Below are 16,974 nucleotides of genomic sequence, written 5' to 3'. Positions count from 1 at the left end.
CAGCCAAAATCAGTTGGATTTCCACCATTCATTCAAACCAAAGTATGTCACCGCTTCAGCAAAGAAGCTGAGGTGACTATTCTATGTCATGACTTTCATATAACTGGTTTGCTGAAAAGCTTCTCCCCAAAAGTGAAGCCACCTCTGTTATGGCCTGTCCTGTACTCTAACCTATGTGGCTTTAGGAAACATGCCATGAGGGTGTTAGGTCACCACCTTCTTGAGATGTGTTGCGATCAAACCAGTCTGGCAGCTCCTGTAATGACTGTGTGCAGGAGAGGGCAGATATGTGTGCACTGCTTTTCAAGGAAATGGCATGGAGTGTAGGCAAAGAGGTTAGCGGGGTAGGGAAAGCCTCCTACTTTGTTAGAGGATTCTCAATTGCACAGTTTTGTATCTCAAAAAGGAAAAATCTGTTTCCGTAACTCAAGACTCAACCAATTTAAGTTGCAGCCAAACAGATGTAGCCCTTAGTAGGTGTGAGCTAACAGGGACAGTTTGGTTCTGTTTCAGTTACAGAAAGATATACTTATTATGAAAATCACCTTCTCACACATGTTCTGTCTCCATGCTCAGATTTACATCAAGGGGGACTGTCTTCATTTCTCCCAGAAGCTTAAATGTGACAGGTGGCTGCAAAAGGCAGTTCTGACACTGACATTGTGGCACTCTGCTTGGAAATTTGCCTGGCTCCATTATTCTATGATGTTCCACTCTCTGGTAAAAAATCAGCTTTTCTGGAGGACTTTGAATTAAACATAAAAAATTGCAGTAAAACTGATAACCGTCACAATGCTAGTTATACTGAATGAGTTCTATGCTGTGAAAGAACACTGACTGCATCAACACCATACCATTGTTTTTAAAGACAAAAAAGGGCACTAAGGACAGCAGTACCTGTGGAGTCTGAATGAATGTGGCCACACAACAGGGCCACAAGATAAAACACACACACATGACTGCGTGTGACTGCTGCGTGGGACCAAGGTACAACCCTATGCATGCTAACACAGAAAAGAGCCCTACAACACCCACCAAGACTTAGCCAGCAGTATTGGCTGGGGAATTCTGGGAATTGTAGAGCATTTTCCTGAAATCCTATTGGGATAAGTCCCATGAATTCAATGGGACTTTACTGTAGACACATACAGGGTTCACTGTCAATGATGGCATAAGCAATCTTTTTAAGTAGCAGGTTACTTAATCAAATGCATGATGGAAAGAGAAAATGATAAATAGAGTAAGATCAAGTAATGGGAAACAATAGAAACAGAAACAATGTTTAATATAATGGATAATCTGCCCTTCATTCACAAAGTATTTCAGTGTGGCATACACAACATTAAAAACAAACAAGCAAAAACAAAAAGTCTAATATAAAAAATCATAAATTAAGGGCCAAACAACAACTTTTCAACCAACAGAACAAATAAAAACATTACATTTAAGAAATTCATTAAAATGTTTACAGTATTTAAATTCTTTAAACCGTCTGAGCAAAAAACCCAAAAACAAACCTTTAATTTGGTGCCAAAAAGAAAGTAAGCTTGGTGCCAGGCCTTCCTGTCTCAGCCCACTGTCTCCTTCCATCTACCACTATGAAATAACAAAAGTGTTAACTAAGCCAAAATGTTTAAGAAAATTATTCTTGTCTCTCCAGCCCATGTTAGAGCATTCCATCTTGTCAGAGAGAATACAGCAGGCCTTCCATGTCTGTGGCGATAGGTTCTAAGCCCCGCAGGGGATGGCTGAAACTGCGGATAGTAGCAAACACTACATTAGGAGTGCAAGACCCCCACAAAAGTGGGAGGAAAGTTAGTATCTCTAGAGCCTCTACTCTCACTGAGAGACACAGCACATGAGTGAGGCTGGCTAGTACCAAGACAAAGAGCATGGCATCCCCAAACAGTGCATTTAGTTTCCTAGGGATATTTGCAGTTTTTCTGCTTCCGTGGGGGTCTTGCGCCCCTAATCCTGAAAATGTGGAGGGCTGGTGGTCAACCTTAGTTAAGTGAAACCATGGCAATTGAGACAGCAGATACTGGGGTCCTGCTGTATTTGACAAAATACCTCTCCCACACCATTTCCCCACCCACACAGAGAATATTAGGAGCCATTTTTTTTCTCTCAGCCCTACTTTCAGCTGTCCAAAAGATGTCAACAACTTGTCATGGCTTTAAATCTTTGCCCCTGAAGAGCACAGTGCATGTTGGCCATCTTTCAGGGGTGGTTTCATATTTTGCAAGCAGCCACGAATATGGGCAAAAAATCATGCCATAGCTCCAAGAAAATACCAGCATCAGGAGTAAAGTAAGCCAATCTACTCCTAGAAAAAGGGGAAAGGTTGAAAACTTGAACATGTTTAGATTTAAGGAGACTATCCTTAAAAGTGGTCTAGAAATCATTGTAGATTTAGGGTGTAATCTGTGGCACATTTGGCACAAGTCCAACAGTATGGCTGGCTGGGAAATGTTGGTAATGGTAGGGCCTTTTTCTGCCTAAACATGGACAGAGGTGTGCCCTAAAGCACCGGAGGAGACAAGTAGCCAAAGGCCTGTCACGAATGCTGGCCGAGCCACCTGCTATCGGCCTGCACCCCAGGGCCCCCTGGGCTTGCTCCTTTGCAACACAGTAGCCTGCTTGTTCCCCTGCCTCTTGCCCTGGGTCAGAAAACAGTGGTGGTGAGGAAGAGCAGGAGCAAGAGATGTGCCTGCTGGCTTGCTCCCTTGCCCTCTGCCTGTCCAGCAAGCAGCAGCAAAGATGGGAAAGCACGAGGAGCAAGAGCAGTTTGTGACAACAGCAGTGAGAAAGTTGGGAGCCATTGAGTGTCTTACCAAAGAGCTCTCCAGTCCTAAAGGCAGCACTGGCTCTGGGCTCCTGAGGAAAGGGTCTGAGTTACAATTACCAGGTATCCATGCATCGTGGAAAATACTTTCTCTCTTTTTCTGGTTGACTTCTTGGGAGTGCTTCACACTTTGTAGTCAGCAAGGGCATTATCTCAGCAAACAGCCCCGTTATCAGGGAATTGCTGCCAATTTCCTTGAGGCACCAAAAAGAAAAGAAAGCACACTTTAAGGTGTGCACCTCAGAGGAACTTCTAAGAGCATCTTCTTTTGAAGCACTCTGAGGTGAAGGCCCTGCCCTGCCCTGCAGGGCATGTGTGGAATCACACTGCTCTCTACCTAGGAAGAATCCTACACTCTAGAAGATTCTGGAGGGAGATCCAGTCACCTGTGCATGCATACAATTATGGGACTGCATAGATCAAGAGCACAGAGAAGGAGGATCTACTGGTAGATCTATGGGTGATTCACAGCAAGGATTGGAATAGTAAAAATATTGCCTCAGCTGTTTTCATCTCATTGGCAATGGGAGCATTTGCTGGGATAACCTCCTCGGCTGATGTAGCACTGATTATAACATGCTTGAAGTCAGTCAACCTTCAAATTAGGGTGCTGAAATTAAAGACTGGGGGAAAGCCAAGAGTGGATTTTTGTTTGAAAGGGCTGTGTGCTTAATTCACTTAACCCTACTGCTGTTGATGAAAACAAGTCACTGGACAAAATGTGTGTTCAGAGGAACTTTGTTTGCTCAGCCTCCCTGAGTTGTTGAAACTGATCACCAGCTGGTAGATCACGGGGTTCTAGCTGAAAAACGAACCTGCAAGGCTGAAGTCCGCCTGCTGAAGGCATGAGAAGAGAATTCCCTATGCTCTGTGTTGCAGTGCTAGGAAAAGGCAGGTCTTCTCCACAAGCAAATGGGGCTTTCTGTACTTTCTGCTGTGGCGATACTGGTCTGCATAATACTTGTGTCGCAGATATTCTATTGGAGAGCCCGAGTCATAAAAGGCGCTGATCCTAGAAAGGGGCAAGGGAGGAACTTTCTCCCTGGTGTCCAAACTTCACCATTTTGTGTATGCTTGCTATTTTCTTGCTTGTAATTCCCTCCACGCCACTCCAGTTCAGCAATGCAATCAACTTATCAAGTCCAGACAATTATATTTTCACAAAAGAAAGTTTTCTAAAGCCAATGGGAGCCTTTCCCTAAATACAGAAAGACGTAAACTCTCCAGTTCCAAAGCAGGGCCACAGTGAAAGCACAGGACTAAGGCCCTCTTCCCCCTCCTTTGATGGCCCAATCCAAATCACTCCCTGGCTACTTTAAAAAAAACAACAACACCCCAGCTAGTTGCATGGTCATCATCTCTTTTGTGCCTTCTTACCATAGCATGACCAGACAAAAATCTGACCTACGTAAACAGCACCTTTCAAAAGCTTTCTCACCAATCTGCTGACCTGTAGATTACCATTTTCCAACAAAAAAGTTTCAAGGAAAATGCTGTAGTGAAATCACTGAATTAGGATGTTACCATCAACATTTGATTCTATTCAGTTTGGACTTAATTAAGCTTGGGACTTTATTTTCTTATACAGGTGTCAAATTAGCATAGCATAGCTCAAGCTGCGATAGCCTTATCACCTGTGACTGCAGATATTCATGGATCCCTCTGATATTGCATTATAATGTACTTGGACTCTGTATGTCACAAAACAAAGAATTTCAGAAGAGCCATGCTAGTCCAGCATTCTGTTCCTGCAATAGTCAATGGTGTCCAAGGGAAGCCCACAAAAGGGACACAAGCACAATAGCAACCGCCTGTTCATGCTCCCTGGGAACTGGTGATAACAGATTCTAGTAGCCAGTGTTTGCCTTGTTCTCTATGAGTTGGTCTGATCCTGTTAAAGCTATCCAAGATGCTCACCATCACTATCCCTTACAACAACAAATTCCATATTTTAATTACATGCTATGTGAGGAAGTACTTCACCTGTCCTGAACTTCCCATCACTCATTTTAATTCCTGTATTAGGAGGGAGAAAACAGTCTCCTTATCCACTTTCTGCACACTATGCACAATTTTATATACTTCTATCATGTCCCCATCTTACTCATTTTTTCCTAAACAGCCTAAATTGTAGCCTTTCCTCAGGGGCACTAGCCCTGTGATTATTTTGTTTACTCTCTTCCAGCTCTGCAATCTTCTTCTTGAGGTGCAGTGACCAGTGATGTACACCATAATTCAGCTGAGGATGTTCCACAGATTTCTAAACATGGATTATTATACCAGCAGTGTTGTTTCTGATTCCTTTCCTAATAATTCCAAATACAAAATTTGCCTTCTTTTTAGTACCTGTGCACTCTCCCATCGCCTCTTGCAGTTCATGAACATTTGGCGCTTCCGTGTAGTTATTTGCTCCTTATGTGTCCATCGTCCATGTGCCAAATGAAATTAACACTTTGTGTAGCTAATGCCCATTGCATCACTTTTAGTTATTAATTTCATAGAAATTACAGTTCCTGTTTCCTGGAAGGAATCAACAGGTTATGTTCCCAACCTTTTTGCCCTTAGCTAGGAGTGAGTGAGTGAGTGAGTGAGTGAGTGAGTGAGTGAGTGAGTTAAGGGACATATTGCCTTCCTGTAACTGAATGAGTGATCAGCCCTGAAGGAGAACCCACAGTATGTGCCCAGTTTCTGAAAACGTCTGAAGAGCCCACTGCTTCCCGTGTCAGATTATTCTTCATTAAACTGCACCACCACATAGGAAGGTTTTCCTCTTCTAAAACTGAAATGAATCATTCTGCTTTTATATCTATTACTTCTTGGATTACTTCCCTAAGAAGTAGGGAACTTGCGCTTCTACTTGAACTTGCAGAACCATCTGGAAAGCAGAGAACCTGAGCAATCCTTTCCTCCAGAATGTTCAGGGACTCTCCAGGCAGAGCACTGCTGCTGTTTATTTATTCATTTATTTAAAGCTTTTGTATACTATCCACTACCAAATGGTCTCTGTTGTGTTACCTCCTCTATCCCTCTTGTATTAAGGGTCATTTCACTAAGAACCCATCCCCACTTCCTTCCTTCAAAAGAAAGAGGAGTCAAAAATCAAGATTATTCTTTAAAATTACCCCATTTTCTTGAATGCATACTTAAGGAAATAGACCCAACTTTGAAACTTAGGCGGGAAGCAGATCAACAAACTGAAGCTCAGCCCTGCCAAGATAAAAGTTGCTTCTAAGTTGCTGAAGGTCAACCTGCTTCAATCCTGGCCTCCTATGTCTGAAGATGAGGTACCTCTGAGGTCCCCATGGCATGGGATCTCAAAGGGTATGTAGGAAAAGTTCAGCAAATCCATATAAATATAAATATATATATAATTTGACTTTAATTTACATGTCTCAAAAGGATAGAAAGCAAAGGCTCTCCTACCCTGATAAGGCAACCGTGAACTATGATAAACCTCAAGAGAATCAATCAAAAGAGAAGAAAATTCTACACAGGTTTGTAAAAGTCATAGTCTGCCCCCCCCCCCCCCCCCCCCTTCCCCCACTGAGCCCTGTTTAGAGTCCCTCTTCACCACTTCTTCTTGTGTTCGTCCATGGAAACTCCCCCAGGTCCCAATGCCACAACAAGCAGCAGGCCACCTATGACAGACATGGTCTGGAAAAAGTCATATTTGAGGAAGTCGTGGAGGGGCCTGTAGGTGGGGATGCTCCAGAAGGCATTCTGGATCAGATTGATGATGAAGAGCCAGATCACCAGGGTGAGAGCGGCGAGCTTGGTCTTGAAGCCAATGGCTACCAAAATGATGAGTGCCATGCCAAAGATGTCCTGGAAAATCTGGGAAGAGGAAACAGAAGCAGCACACATCAACAGAGCTTCTTGCCTTAAGGGCTGGCTCCCTCCAGACTCAACATTGACCTAAGAGACTACTCTGGGCTCTCAAATAGCCCTAGGTCAGCCTTCCCCAAATTGGGGGTTGTAGTCCAACACATCTGGAGGGCATCAGGCTGGGAAGACTGATCACAGGTTAGAAACGGCCTTTGAAACGAACAAGGAATGGCAGTGAAGGCAGGCCAGAAGAGGCCTCACGAAAGCCTCCAGGATAGCAAAGAGGCCTGGCAAGAGTGGAGTCTCCACCTCCGGACTTCTGGAAGTGCTAGAGCTGCAGCAGTGTGAACTTACAGCCATGGTGAGCAGCTTGCCACACTTGCAAGGAGACTGTCCTAGAATTCAACAGCACGGCCTGTCTCTGTGCTGTGACAAGGTAAATAAATACTTGCCCAAAGGGCGCACATGCTTATTTCTAGAGATTATCAAGAAAAAATGAACTTGAGGGGCCACTCACGGTGAAGGCGCTGAGTTCAAAGTGCAGGAGCGTCATAAACATGAGAACAAGAAGCAACCGGCCACCAAGCTGCATATACTGCCGTGGTGAGATGTCATCCATGGTAGGGACTCCAGCAAACATGGACTTCCCCTCAGAACGAGACTCTGCAAGTAGCAGAAGCAGTCCACCCCCAAGAGCCAAATTCCTAGCAGAAAGGAAAAACAGAGATGGTTCAAATGACTTGACACAAATTGCACAACAGAACAACATTTGCTACCTGGGCCTCTCTTCATGGTTTTGCTTTTCTAATTCCGTGGTATGCATCTTCCTAGCTGGCCAGATGCACCTGATGCTCTTTTCCATCCAGTCCCTATATCAAAGTGACAGTGGTGATGTTCTGGCTGGCTAGATATGGCTATTGCCACTCAGAACTCCATTCTGTGACAGACAACAAGATCCATCTCTCCCCTCTTTGCTCTGCCATCATGTTGTCCGTTCATGCACTGTCAAGTGTTCTGAGGTACATACTTCAGAGAAATTCCCCACTTCCTGACCAAGTAAACTCTTGGAGTCAAAGATGAGGCATTCCTCTTGGAGCCACTAACTTGAGTTAGCACAGACAGCGTGCCGGAATTAGAAAAGACATTTTGTTCAATCTGCAGAGACTATAGAAGAATGAATGCTTGTTCTGTGTGGAAAGTCGACACAGAGCACTACTAGACACTTATGAAGAAAATCTTCTGCAATGGAGGCAATAAGCAGGCAGGACTGCACTGTGTTATTGGGCATATTATCACTGAACTGAACTGCAGTTGTGGGACTGGGACCATGGTCAAGTCAGGCTTCCCAACCCTTTTCTGAGCAAATTTTCCACCATCAGGCTGGCAATTAGGATTTTCCCAGACACACCGTGGTTGAAAAGAACCTTTTCAACTCTGATGGGCCCATCTGCTTAGATTTAAGGTGTGCACATAGGTAGATAGGAGCATGTGTGTGCCAGAGAGGGAATGAGAGAAAGAAAGTGGAGAGTTCCTTCACATTTCATATGTCAATGTCATCATATGTCATCAGGTTTCCTCACTGGAGATCCTCCAGCTCTTCATAATGTGTGGCTTGCACTTACCTCATCAAGAATTTGAGGTCCCATAAAATACTGTATGCAATTGTCTGAAAAACAAAAATAAATAAGCAAAGTGTGGTTAATGGGGCACCAACATCACTTTTGCTGACAAGAAACAACCTGAGGAAGCACTTCTCTCCATATATTCCTACCCACCCACTTAGATCCATCTCTGAAGTCCTCCTCTATAAACTGCCCCCACATGAGATTAAGAAGGAAAGAGCTAGGAGGGGGACATTTCTGTAGTGGTGCCCAGACTCTGGAATTTACTCCCCAGAGATATAAAGTTGGCATTGATTTTGCTTTCCTTTAAACGCCAGGTAAAAACCTTTTTGTTCAAACAAGCTTTTGGTTACTTTAATTTATACTTTGTTATTATTTAATTTTGGCTGTTAAATTATTGGTTGCATTTGGTTATGTTGTGTATGGCTTTATATTATTTTTATTATGTGAGAGGGTTTAAGAATTTATTAATTTTATTGTTTTAATCTGTTTTATCTGTTTCATTGATTGTATTTATATGATGCTTTCAGCATTTGTAATCCTCCCAGAGGACCCTTGGGTTATAGGGAGGCATAGAAGTAGAATGAAATAAATAAATCCTATAGGTTTTCCCTAGCTATAATTTTAACCAGCCAACCAAAACATTTTAAACTGGCAATTTAAAAATGATGTTATAGGAAATGAGGATCATCATTACTTAAATGTATTAGCAATAACCATACATGTGCTTATCATTCATTATGATAGTCCTTACAATTGATATTTTATAATAAATGCAGAATTTAGGGCAGTGAACCAATCACATCGCACTAGCTGAAATGGTTGCTACTGCGATAAGAAGCTAGCACTTTGCAGTGCAATCCAGGAAACTAGCTGAAACCACTGCTCTTGACACTAGATAAGGCAGTGGCATATCTTCTGGAAACTGCACCAACTTGTTCCATTTTAGAAAGTGGCAATCTCACCTAGTTCTTTGTTGTGCCAGCCATCACTAGTTTTCCCCTGTGCTAGCAGTTGTTCTTCTACCGCAGCAGCAGCATTAGAGATTGCCTTAGTATGATTTTTATATACCTTAAATATTAACGTGTTATTTCCTTGGATTGTAAAACATGATTTCCTTCCTTAAAGCACTAAATCCTTAGAATGGAGTTTAGCATAACTTCCCATTGTGGTATCTAGAGTGTGTTCTTTAAGCTTTTCCACTCACCTGCATAAAAATTATTCCAAATAGGCCGAAACATGCATAAGGAACAAACTTTCTGGCTAGAACAAGAACACATCCAGCTGAAACAGAATAAAGAAGGAGATTTGGTGATGCTGAAAGAAATGCAACAAGAAAAAAGAATGCAAAGAAAATAAAAGTGGTTATTTTCCACATGACCCTTTCCTACATAGCTTTAATAAAAAAATAATGCATTTCTTTCATTAGAAATGAAGTAATTGGAATGCTGTGTCCAGTTGTGGGCAACAAGATTTAAGAAAAATGCAGAAAAATTAGAAAGGGTCCAGAGGAGGGCAACAAAAATGATCCATGGTTTGAAAACACTGCCCTATGAGGAGAGACTGAGAGAACTGGGCATGTTCTCCCTTGAGAAGAAAAGGGGGGGCATGATATCCCCCTCTGTAAGTACCTCAAAGACTGTCACAAACAAGAAGGTCAAGATCTCGTCTCACTGAAACCAGAGTGTAGGATGCAGAATGATCAGGCTAGATATCAGGAAACATCTAGATATTCTCACTGTCGGAGCAATTTAACAGTGGAACCAGCTGCCTAGAGAGATGGTGGGCTCTCCCACACTACAGACATTTAAAAAGAAACTGGACAGCCATCTGATTGAGCGCTCTTATTGCTGGTCGCGGCCAGGGACCTTAGGACTCACCATCACCCATGACCATCGCCCGCCCGCCAATCTACTGCTGCGGGGCTGGAACGCTGCCGCCACTAATCGTGCTGCTGGCAAGGCCCCCATGGACCCCCCCCCACTGCCTTCGCCCCCGCACAGGTGGCAGCTGTGCAGGAGAGGTGGGCAGGCACCAACTGCGGTAATTGCAGGGCAGGGGCTGCAGTGGAGAACTCTTATTGCTGGCCAAGGCCAGTGGCCTTGGGGCAGCAGCCAAAGGGCAACGGCCAAAGGGCAGAGCCGTTTGGGGCCATTGGGGGCTGTAGGCGGCCGGGCTGGGGATGCTGTCCATTTTCCTTCCTTCTTCTTTTCTTTGCTGCGACTGTGTTTTATTCCTATTAGACTTTAATTAGGATGGTAGTGCCTGGGGAGCATGTGGGTACCACTGTTGGGGTGGTGATGGGCAGGGGAAGATCTGGCATTGGGGGTCTAACGAGTCAGTACAGAGGAAGGAGGAACCGATGTTTAATATCTGTCCCCTCTTCTGGTTATTCCCCCAGCCATAAGGTTACTGGGAGCGATATCCGCCTCCCCCTGGGCCTGATGGTGCTGTTATTGAATGCCAGGTCAGTCCATAATAAAACATCCCTCATCGACGATTGAATTGTGGATGAGGGGGCTGACCTGGCATGTATAACGGAGACCTGGGAGGGAGAGGGGGAGATGTCTCCCTTACTCAACTCTGCCCACCCAGATACCTAATCCAGCACTGGCCACGCCCAGAGGGGAGGGGAGAGGGGGTCGCTCTGGTTTACTGAGACTCAGTTTGCCTTGTGGGCCTTCCTGTCCCTTCGAGACCAGGCCTAGAGTGTTTGTACCTGGTGTTGGGTGACTGAGACAGATTAGGGATTCTGCTGGTGTACCGCACACCCACCTGCCCATCAGACTCCCTGCCTGAGCTGATGGAGATTGTCTCGGACATGGTACTGAGGACCCCCAGGATGTTGGTTCTGGGGGACTTCAATTTCCATGCCAAGGCTGTTCTGTCTGGGGCAGCTCAGGACTTCATGGCATCCATGGGGCTGTCTCAACATGTCATTGGCCCAATCTATGAAAGAGGTCACACTCTGGACCTGGTTTTCTCAACAGGGCAGGAAGAGGGTAATCTGGAAGTGAGGAATATGACCTTAACTCCTTTGCCATGGTCAGATCACTTCCTCATGAAGTTTGAGCTCGGAGTTGATCTCTCCCTCTGGAAGGGTGTGGATCTTATTAAAATGGTCTGCCCCTGGAGTCTTATGGATCCTGAGGGATTCCTGAGGGCTCTAGGGGATTTTTTCGCAGATAAAGCTGGTGCTCCTGTTGATGTCCTGGTCAATTTGTGGAACAGGGAAATGACCAGGGCAATCGACACGATTGCTCATAAGCGTCCTCTCCCGGCTAGCAGAGCCCACTTGTCACCATGGTATACGCTGGAGTTTATTTATTTAGAAAATTTCTATGCCACCCCATTTGCCGAAGCCTCGGGGCAGCTTACAAATAAGTTGCGAGCGATGAAGCAGATTGGGAGACGATTAGAGTGCAGGTAGAAAAAATCACAGGAGGAATCTGACCGAACACACTTATATGCTCATTACTGAGCCTATGCTGTGGCAGTGAGGGCGGCAAAGAGGCAATACTTCTCCACTTCCATTGCTTCCTCACAGTGCCGTCCAGTGGAGCTTTTTCGAGTGTTGCGTGGCCTAACATATGCTGGCCAAAACAAAGACATGGTGCCACCCTCAACTGCCCATTGTGACAACTTTGCCCAGCACTGTAAGGGGAAAATTGCTCAGCTTCGCCATGAGCTGGACCACACAGTTGATCTGATTCCAGAACGGGAGGCATCCAGAGCACCGTCTGGTCCATCATTGTTGGATGAGTTTCAGTTACTGCAGCCTGAGGAAATGGACAAGATGTTTGGGATGGTACACCCAACCACCTGCTTACTTGACCCTTGCCCTTCTTGGCTACTTATGAAAGCCAGCCACGGGATTGGTCCCTGGGTCCAAGAGGTCATCAATGCCTCACTGAAGAGGGCCGGGTCCCTGCCCCTTTAAAGGAGGCAGTAATCAGGCCCATCCTGAAGAAGGCATCCCTGGACCCAGAGGTGGACGCCAATTATAGACCGGTGGCCAACATCCCATTTTAGGCAAGGAGTTGGAGCAGGTGGTGGTGGGACAGTTCCAGGCACTCTTGGATGAAACGGATTATCTGGACCCATTTCAGTCCAGCTTCAGAGCTGGTTACAGTACAGATTCTGCCTTGGTCGCCCTGTACAATGACCTAAGCAGGGAGAGGGACAGGGGAGTGCACCCCTGTTGGTTCCCCTGGACCTCTCAGCAGCTTTTGATACCATAGACCATGGTATCCTTCTGGATAGGCTGGCCGGGTTAGGAGTTGGGGGCTCTGCTTGGCAGTGGTTCTGCTCTTCTCTGGCTGGTTGATTCCAGAAGGTGGTGCTGGGGGACTATAGCTCTGTGGCATGGTAGTTATGTCATGGAATACCGCAGGGCTCTATTTTGTCTCTCATGCTTTTTAATATCTACATGAAACTGCTGGGAGAGGTCATCAGGAAGTTTGGGCTGCGGAGTCATCAGTTTGCTGATGACATCCAGCTCTACCTCTCGTTTACATATAATCCAGGTGGCTGTTCTGAACCAGTGCCTGGCCGAATTAATGGGCTGGATGAGGGCCAATAAACTGAGACTCAATCCACATAAGACGGAGGTCCTTTTGGTGGGCAGTTCGGGTTTTCAGGTAAGTGACTTTGGTCCTGTCCTGGATAGGGTAGCACTCCCTCTAAAGGACAGGGTCTGCAGCTTGGGAGTGCTCCTTGGCCCAGAGCTGTCCCTGGAAATCCAGGTGACAATGGTGGTGAGAAGTGCTTTCCTTCAGCTTCAGTTGATCCAACAGCTGCGTCCTTACCTGGGCGAGCACTGCCTAGCAATGGTGATTCATGCCCTGGTAACTTCCTGGTTGGATTACTGTAATGCGCTGTATGTGGGGCTGCCCTTGAAAATGGTCTGGATCCTTCAATTGGTACAAAACAGAGCTGCCATGTTGCTGACAGGGACTGGTAGTTATTCTCATATAACGCTGGTCCTTTATCAGCTACACTGGCTCCCAGTTGAAGTCCAGGCCCACTTCAAGGTGCTGGTATTAACCTATAAAGCCCTAAACAGCTTAGGTCCAGAATAACTGAAGTATTGCCTCCTTCCGTACAAGTCTTCATGCCCCTTAAGATCAGCAGGAGAGTCCTTCCTCCGGGAACCCTCTCTGAAGCAAGTACAGAGGGTGTCCATCCAGAGGAGGGCCTTCTCCACAGTGGTGCCCAGACTATGGAATCTGCTCCCCAGAGAGGTCTGCCTGGCACCCACGTTATACTTTTTCTGGCGCAGGGTAAAGACCTTTTTATTCCATCATTATTTTAATTAATTAATTGGCGGCCATCTCTGGATCCAGGGACGTCTTCTTTAGGACCGGCCTGACTACCGCCTCCTTTAAAGGGGCAGGCACCTGGCCGTCCCTCAGAGGGGCATTAATGACCTCCAGGATCCAGGCACCAATCCCTTGTTTGGCTTTGGTCAGCAGCCATGACGGGCAAGGGTCAAGTAAACAGGTGGTGGGACGTACTTTTCCAAGCACCTTGTCCACATCATCACGCCGCAATAACTGAAATTCATCCAATAATATCTGACCGAATGGAGTCATTGGCACCTCCCCTAGAGGATCTGAATCATTTGTGGAGTCCAGCTCATGACGAATCTGAGCAATTTTCTCCTTAAAGTGCTGGGCAAAGTTGTCACAGCAGGCCATCAAGGGTGGTACGGGATCTTTCTTAGGGCCAGGATGTTATTAGCCCACGTACCACTCAAAAGAGCTCTGCTGGATGGCACTGTGAGGAGGTAATGGAAGTGGAGAAGAATTTCTTCTTTACCGCCCTCACTGCTGCAGCATAGGTCCGATAATGAGCTCGTAAGCGTGTTACCAAATGGTTTTAGATGTTTTAGGATTTTCCCTCACAGTCACACTTTCTATTTTTTCCTCCTTTTTCTTAAGTTCATGATGTGTTTTATATTGTATTTTTTAATTTTATATTGTACTTTTATATTTTGTAAGCTGTTCTGAGCGCTTGGTGATAGGACAGGATATAAATGTCTGGAAGGAAGGAAGGAAGGAAGGAAGGAAGGAAGGAAGGAAGGAAGGAATTGGTGTCCTGCAACAGCGGTGGATTAGACCTGATGGCCTTCACGGCCCCTTCCAACTCTACTATTCTATGATTCTCCTTATGAGTAAGCCCAAATTACTTGTCGAGAGCAGGTTAAACATAAACTAGCAGTATGATCTTGTGGTTAAGAGAGAGAATGTCATCCTTGGATGTATAGCCAGAAGCATGGTTTCCAGATCGAGAGAAGTGTTAGTACTACTCTATAAGACTCTGGTGTACCCACAACTGGAGTACTGTGTCCAATTCCGGACTCCACATTATTAAAGAGACATAGTTAGGTTAGAATCAGTTCAGCACAGGGTTACAAGAATGGTAGCTGAACTGTGGAGATGACATATGAGAAGAGACTGAGGGAGCTGGGTCTTTTCAGCCTAGAGAAGAGGAAACTTAGAGAGGATCTTATAGTGATATATAAGAACGTGAAGGGGTGTCACACAGTAGAGAATTGTGACCTGAAAGGATGCATTCCAGTGGGGTGAAGCTCAAGGAACTGGGTTTCAGGTTAGATATCAGGAAATATTTCCTGACAGTTAGGACCCCTAGGATATGGAATGGGCTTCCAAGGGAGGTGGTTGAGGGCCCATCAGTGAGGGCATTCAAGGAAAGAGTGGACAACCACATGTTGGGTATTACATGAACGGAGCCGGCTGGAGCTGTGGGTCAAACTAGATGGCCTGGGAGGCCCCTTCTGACTCGTTATGTTTCTATATTTATTAAAGCCTCTTGGGAGGCTTTTCTTTGAGTTCTCTTGCCTCCTGAAGAGAGGCATATGGTGGCTGTGGGAAAAGGCCTGTTCTACAGTGGACTAGCCCCTAGCACCAACCCACCTGCCTGGGTATATAAAGACCTTTTTCTTTGCCAGGGTTTTTCAGCATAACTTTGGGGGGGGGGGGGGGTATTCTGGAGCTGTATATGGTTTTTATGTAGTTGGGTTGCTGTTTTTGTGCAATTATTGCTTTCTGTGTAGTATTTTTAGAACTATTTTAAAAACAAAAGTTCTTGTACTAAGAATGGGATATAGTAACATAAAATAAATAACTGCAAATATTTAGTAATCACATTTTGTGGACTGTGATTATAGTTTAACACTGCTAAAGTATTATAAGCAGTGTTACATTCTAAACCCACTCTCCCTGTTTTCCAAGACAGGGCTGTCTCTTCCATTAGGCAGAGTGAGGTGAGGTACCAAATGCTACAAGGCGGCAAGATGCAGCTCCCGAGCTAGCCTGCTGCCCTCACCTGTGGGTGAAGATGCCATCCTATTGCAAGCATCAAAGTACAATTCAATTGCCTGTCTGGTTGGCTTCTGTTCAACTGCATTTTCTAAAGTAGTTAATGCAGGTGTACAAATTTCCTCTCCATTTACTTCCCAGCTATTAAAGTTGCCGTGAGAGTTTTTAGAATGGTTGGGGAAGCACAGTAACTGCTGCAGGAAGTGCACTGAAAAGGCATTGCGTAAAGGGATGTACATACATGGGGAGTATCTCCCGTTTCTGGAGCAGTGGGGGAGACCTGGGAAGGTGTTGAAAAGGTGGAAGGTAGGGAGAACTGTCAGTCTGAAGATTCAGTTCAAGAGGATTACATTGCTAAGTGGGCAATAGTGCTGCTACTGCTACTAGTGTACTTAATTTCCCCACCTTTTCCCTGTTTATCAGTGCCTTTCAATTGACTAGGCAAATGACAGCTAATAACTGTGGGAAACTGGCCTACGTGCAGTCTTGCCTTGTCCTCCCTTTGAAAGCTGAAACGGACAAGGTAATTGATCAGGCAAGACTGCACATATCTCACGTATGCACCTACCCCCTTGGGTAGACAGGGTGTGTGTGCATGCGTAAGTGCATGCATGCATGTAATGCATCATTTTGGGGGGCTGAAAAAATGACCTGCAATTGTCCTTTTTTGAAGCTCTGAAGTTTTGTTTGTTTGTTTATTGAATGGTAGTTAATGAGAAAGGACAGTGATTGGAGCAGGGATGGGGAGAAAAAGGCAGGTTCTCCTGCAAAGGAGACTGGGATGGAGCAAGTTGCAGAACTGAGGGAGAAAGAACAACTCATGGCAAGCCCAATCATCTGTTCAGTCCACTGCGGGCTGTTCAGTGAACAAACAGCTCACCATGGATTATTTCCTGGATGAAGGTAAGCTTCCTAGTGGAATGTAAATATGAACCCTGATCTCTCCAAATGAGAGATGAAGAAGAAATGGAGGTTGTGACAGATTTTATTTTCCTGGGCTCCAAGATCACCGCAGCCAGACAGGGACTGCAGCCAAGAAATTAAAAGACGCTTGCTCCTGGGGAGGAAAACTATGGCAAATCTAGATAGCTCACTAAAAAGCAGAGACTTCACCCTGACAACAAAAGTGCTATAGTCAAGGCTATGGTTTTCCCAGTTGCAATGTATGGCTGTGAAAGCTGGACCATAAGAAAGGCTGAGCACCGAAGAATTGAGGTGTTGGAGGAGACTCCTGTGAGTCCCTTGGACTGCAAGGCAATCAAACCAGTCAGTCCTAGAGGAGATCAACCCTGATTGCTCTTTAGAAGGCCAGATACTGAAGATGAAACTCAAATACTTT

The 16,974-nt window shown here is 45.3% G+C and overlaps 1 protein-coding gene across 2 annotated transcripts in view; it reads right to left on the bottom strand.

The window, feature by feature from the left end:
• Positions 1–1,266: 1,266 nt before the first annotated feature.
• LOC123030082 (surfeit locus protein 4-like) overlaps positions 1,267–16,974 on the bottom strand; it is a 24,964-nt gene continuing 9,256 nt past the window's right edge. For both annotated transcript variants that reach the window (XM_044443679.1, XM_044443681.1), the window contains exons 3-6: positions 9,500–9,576; positions 8,293–8,336; positions 7,188–7,374; positions 1,267–6,679 (exon numbers count right to left, since the gene is read on the bottom strand). In XM_044443679.1, the coding sequence (XP_044299614.1) occupies positions 6,413–6,679; positions 7,188–7,374; positions 8,293–8,336; positions 9,500–9,576 (575 nt within the window). In that variant the 3' untranslated portion in view covers positions 1,267–6,412. The remainder of the gene's footprint in view (positions 6,680–7,187; positions 7,375–8,292; positions 8,337–9,499; positions 9,577–16,974) is intronic.

The sequence above is a fragment of the Varanus komodoensis genome, unplaced genomic scaffold (genome assembly GCF_004798865.1).
Source record: "Varanus komodoensis strain SLA01 unplaced genomic scaffold, ASM479886v1 scaffold42, whole genome shotgun sequence".
Classification (NCBI taxonomy): domain Eukaryota; kingdom Metazoa; phylum Chordata; class Lepidosauria; order Squamata; family Varanidae; genus Varanus; species Varanus komodoensis.
The sequence above is the reverse complement of the archived record's forward strand: the minus strand, read 5'-3'. Positions and strand labels throughout refer to the sequence as shown.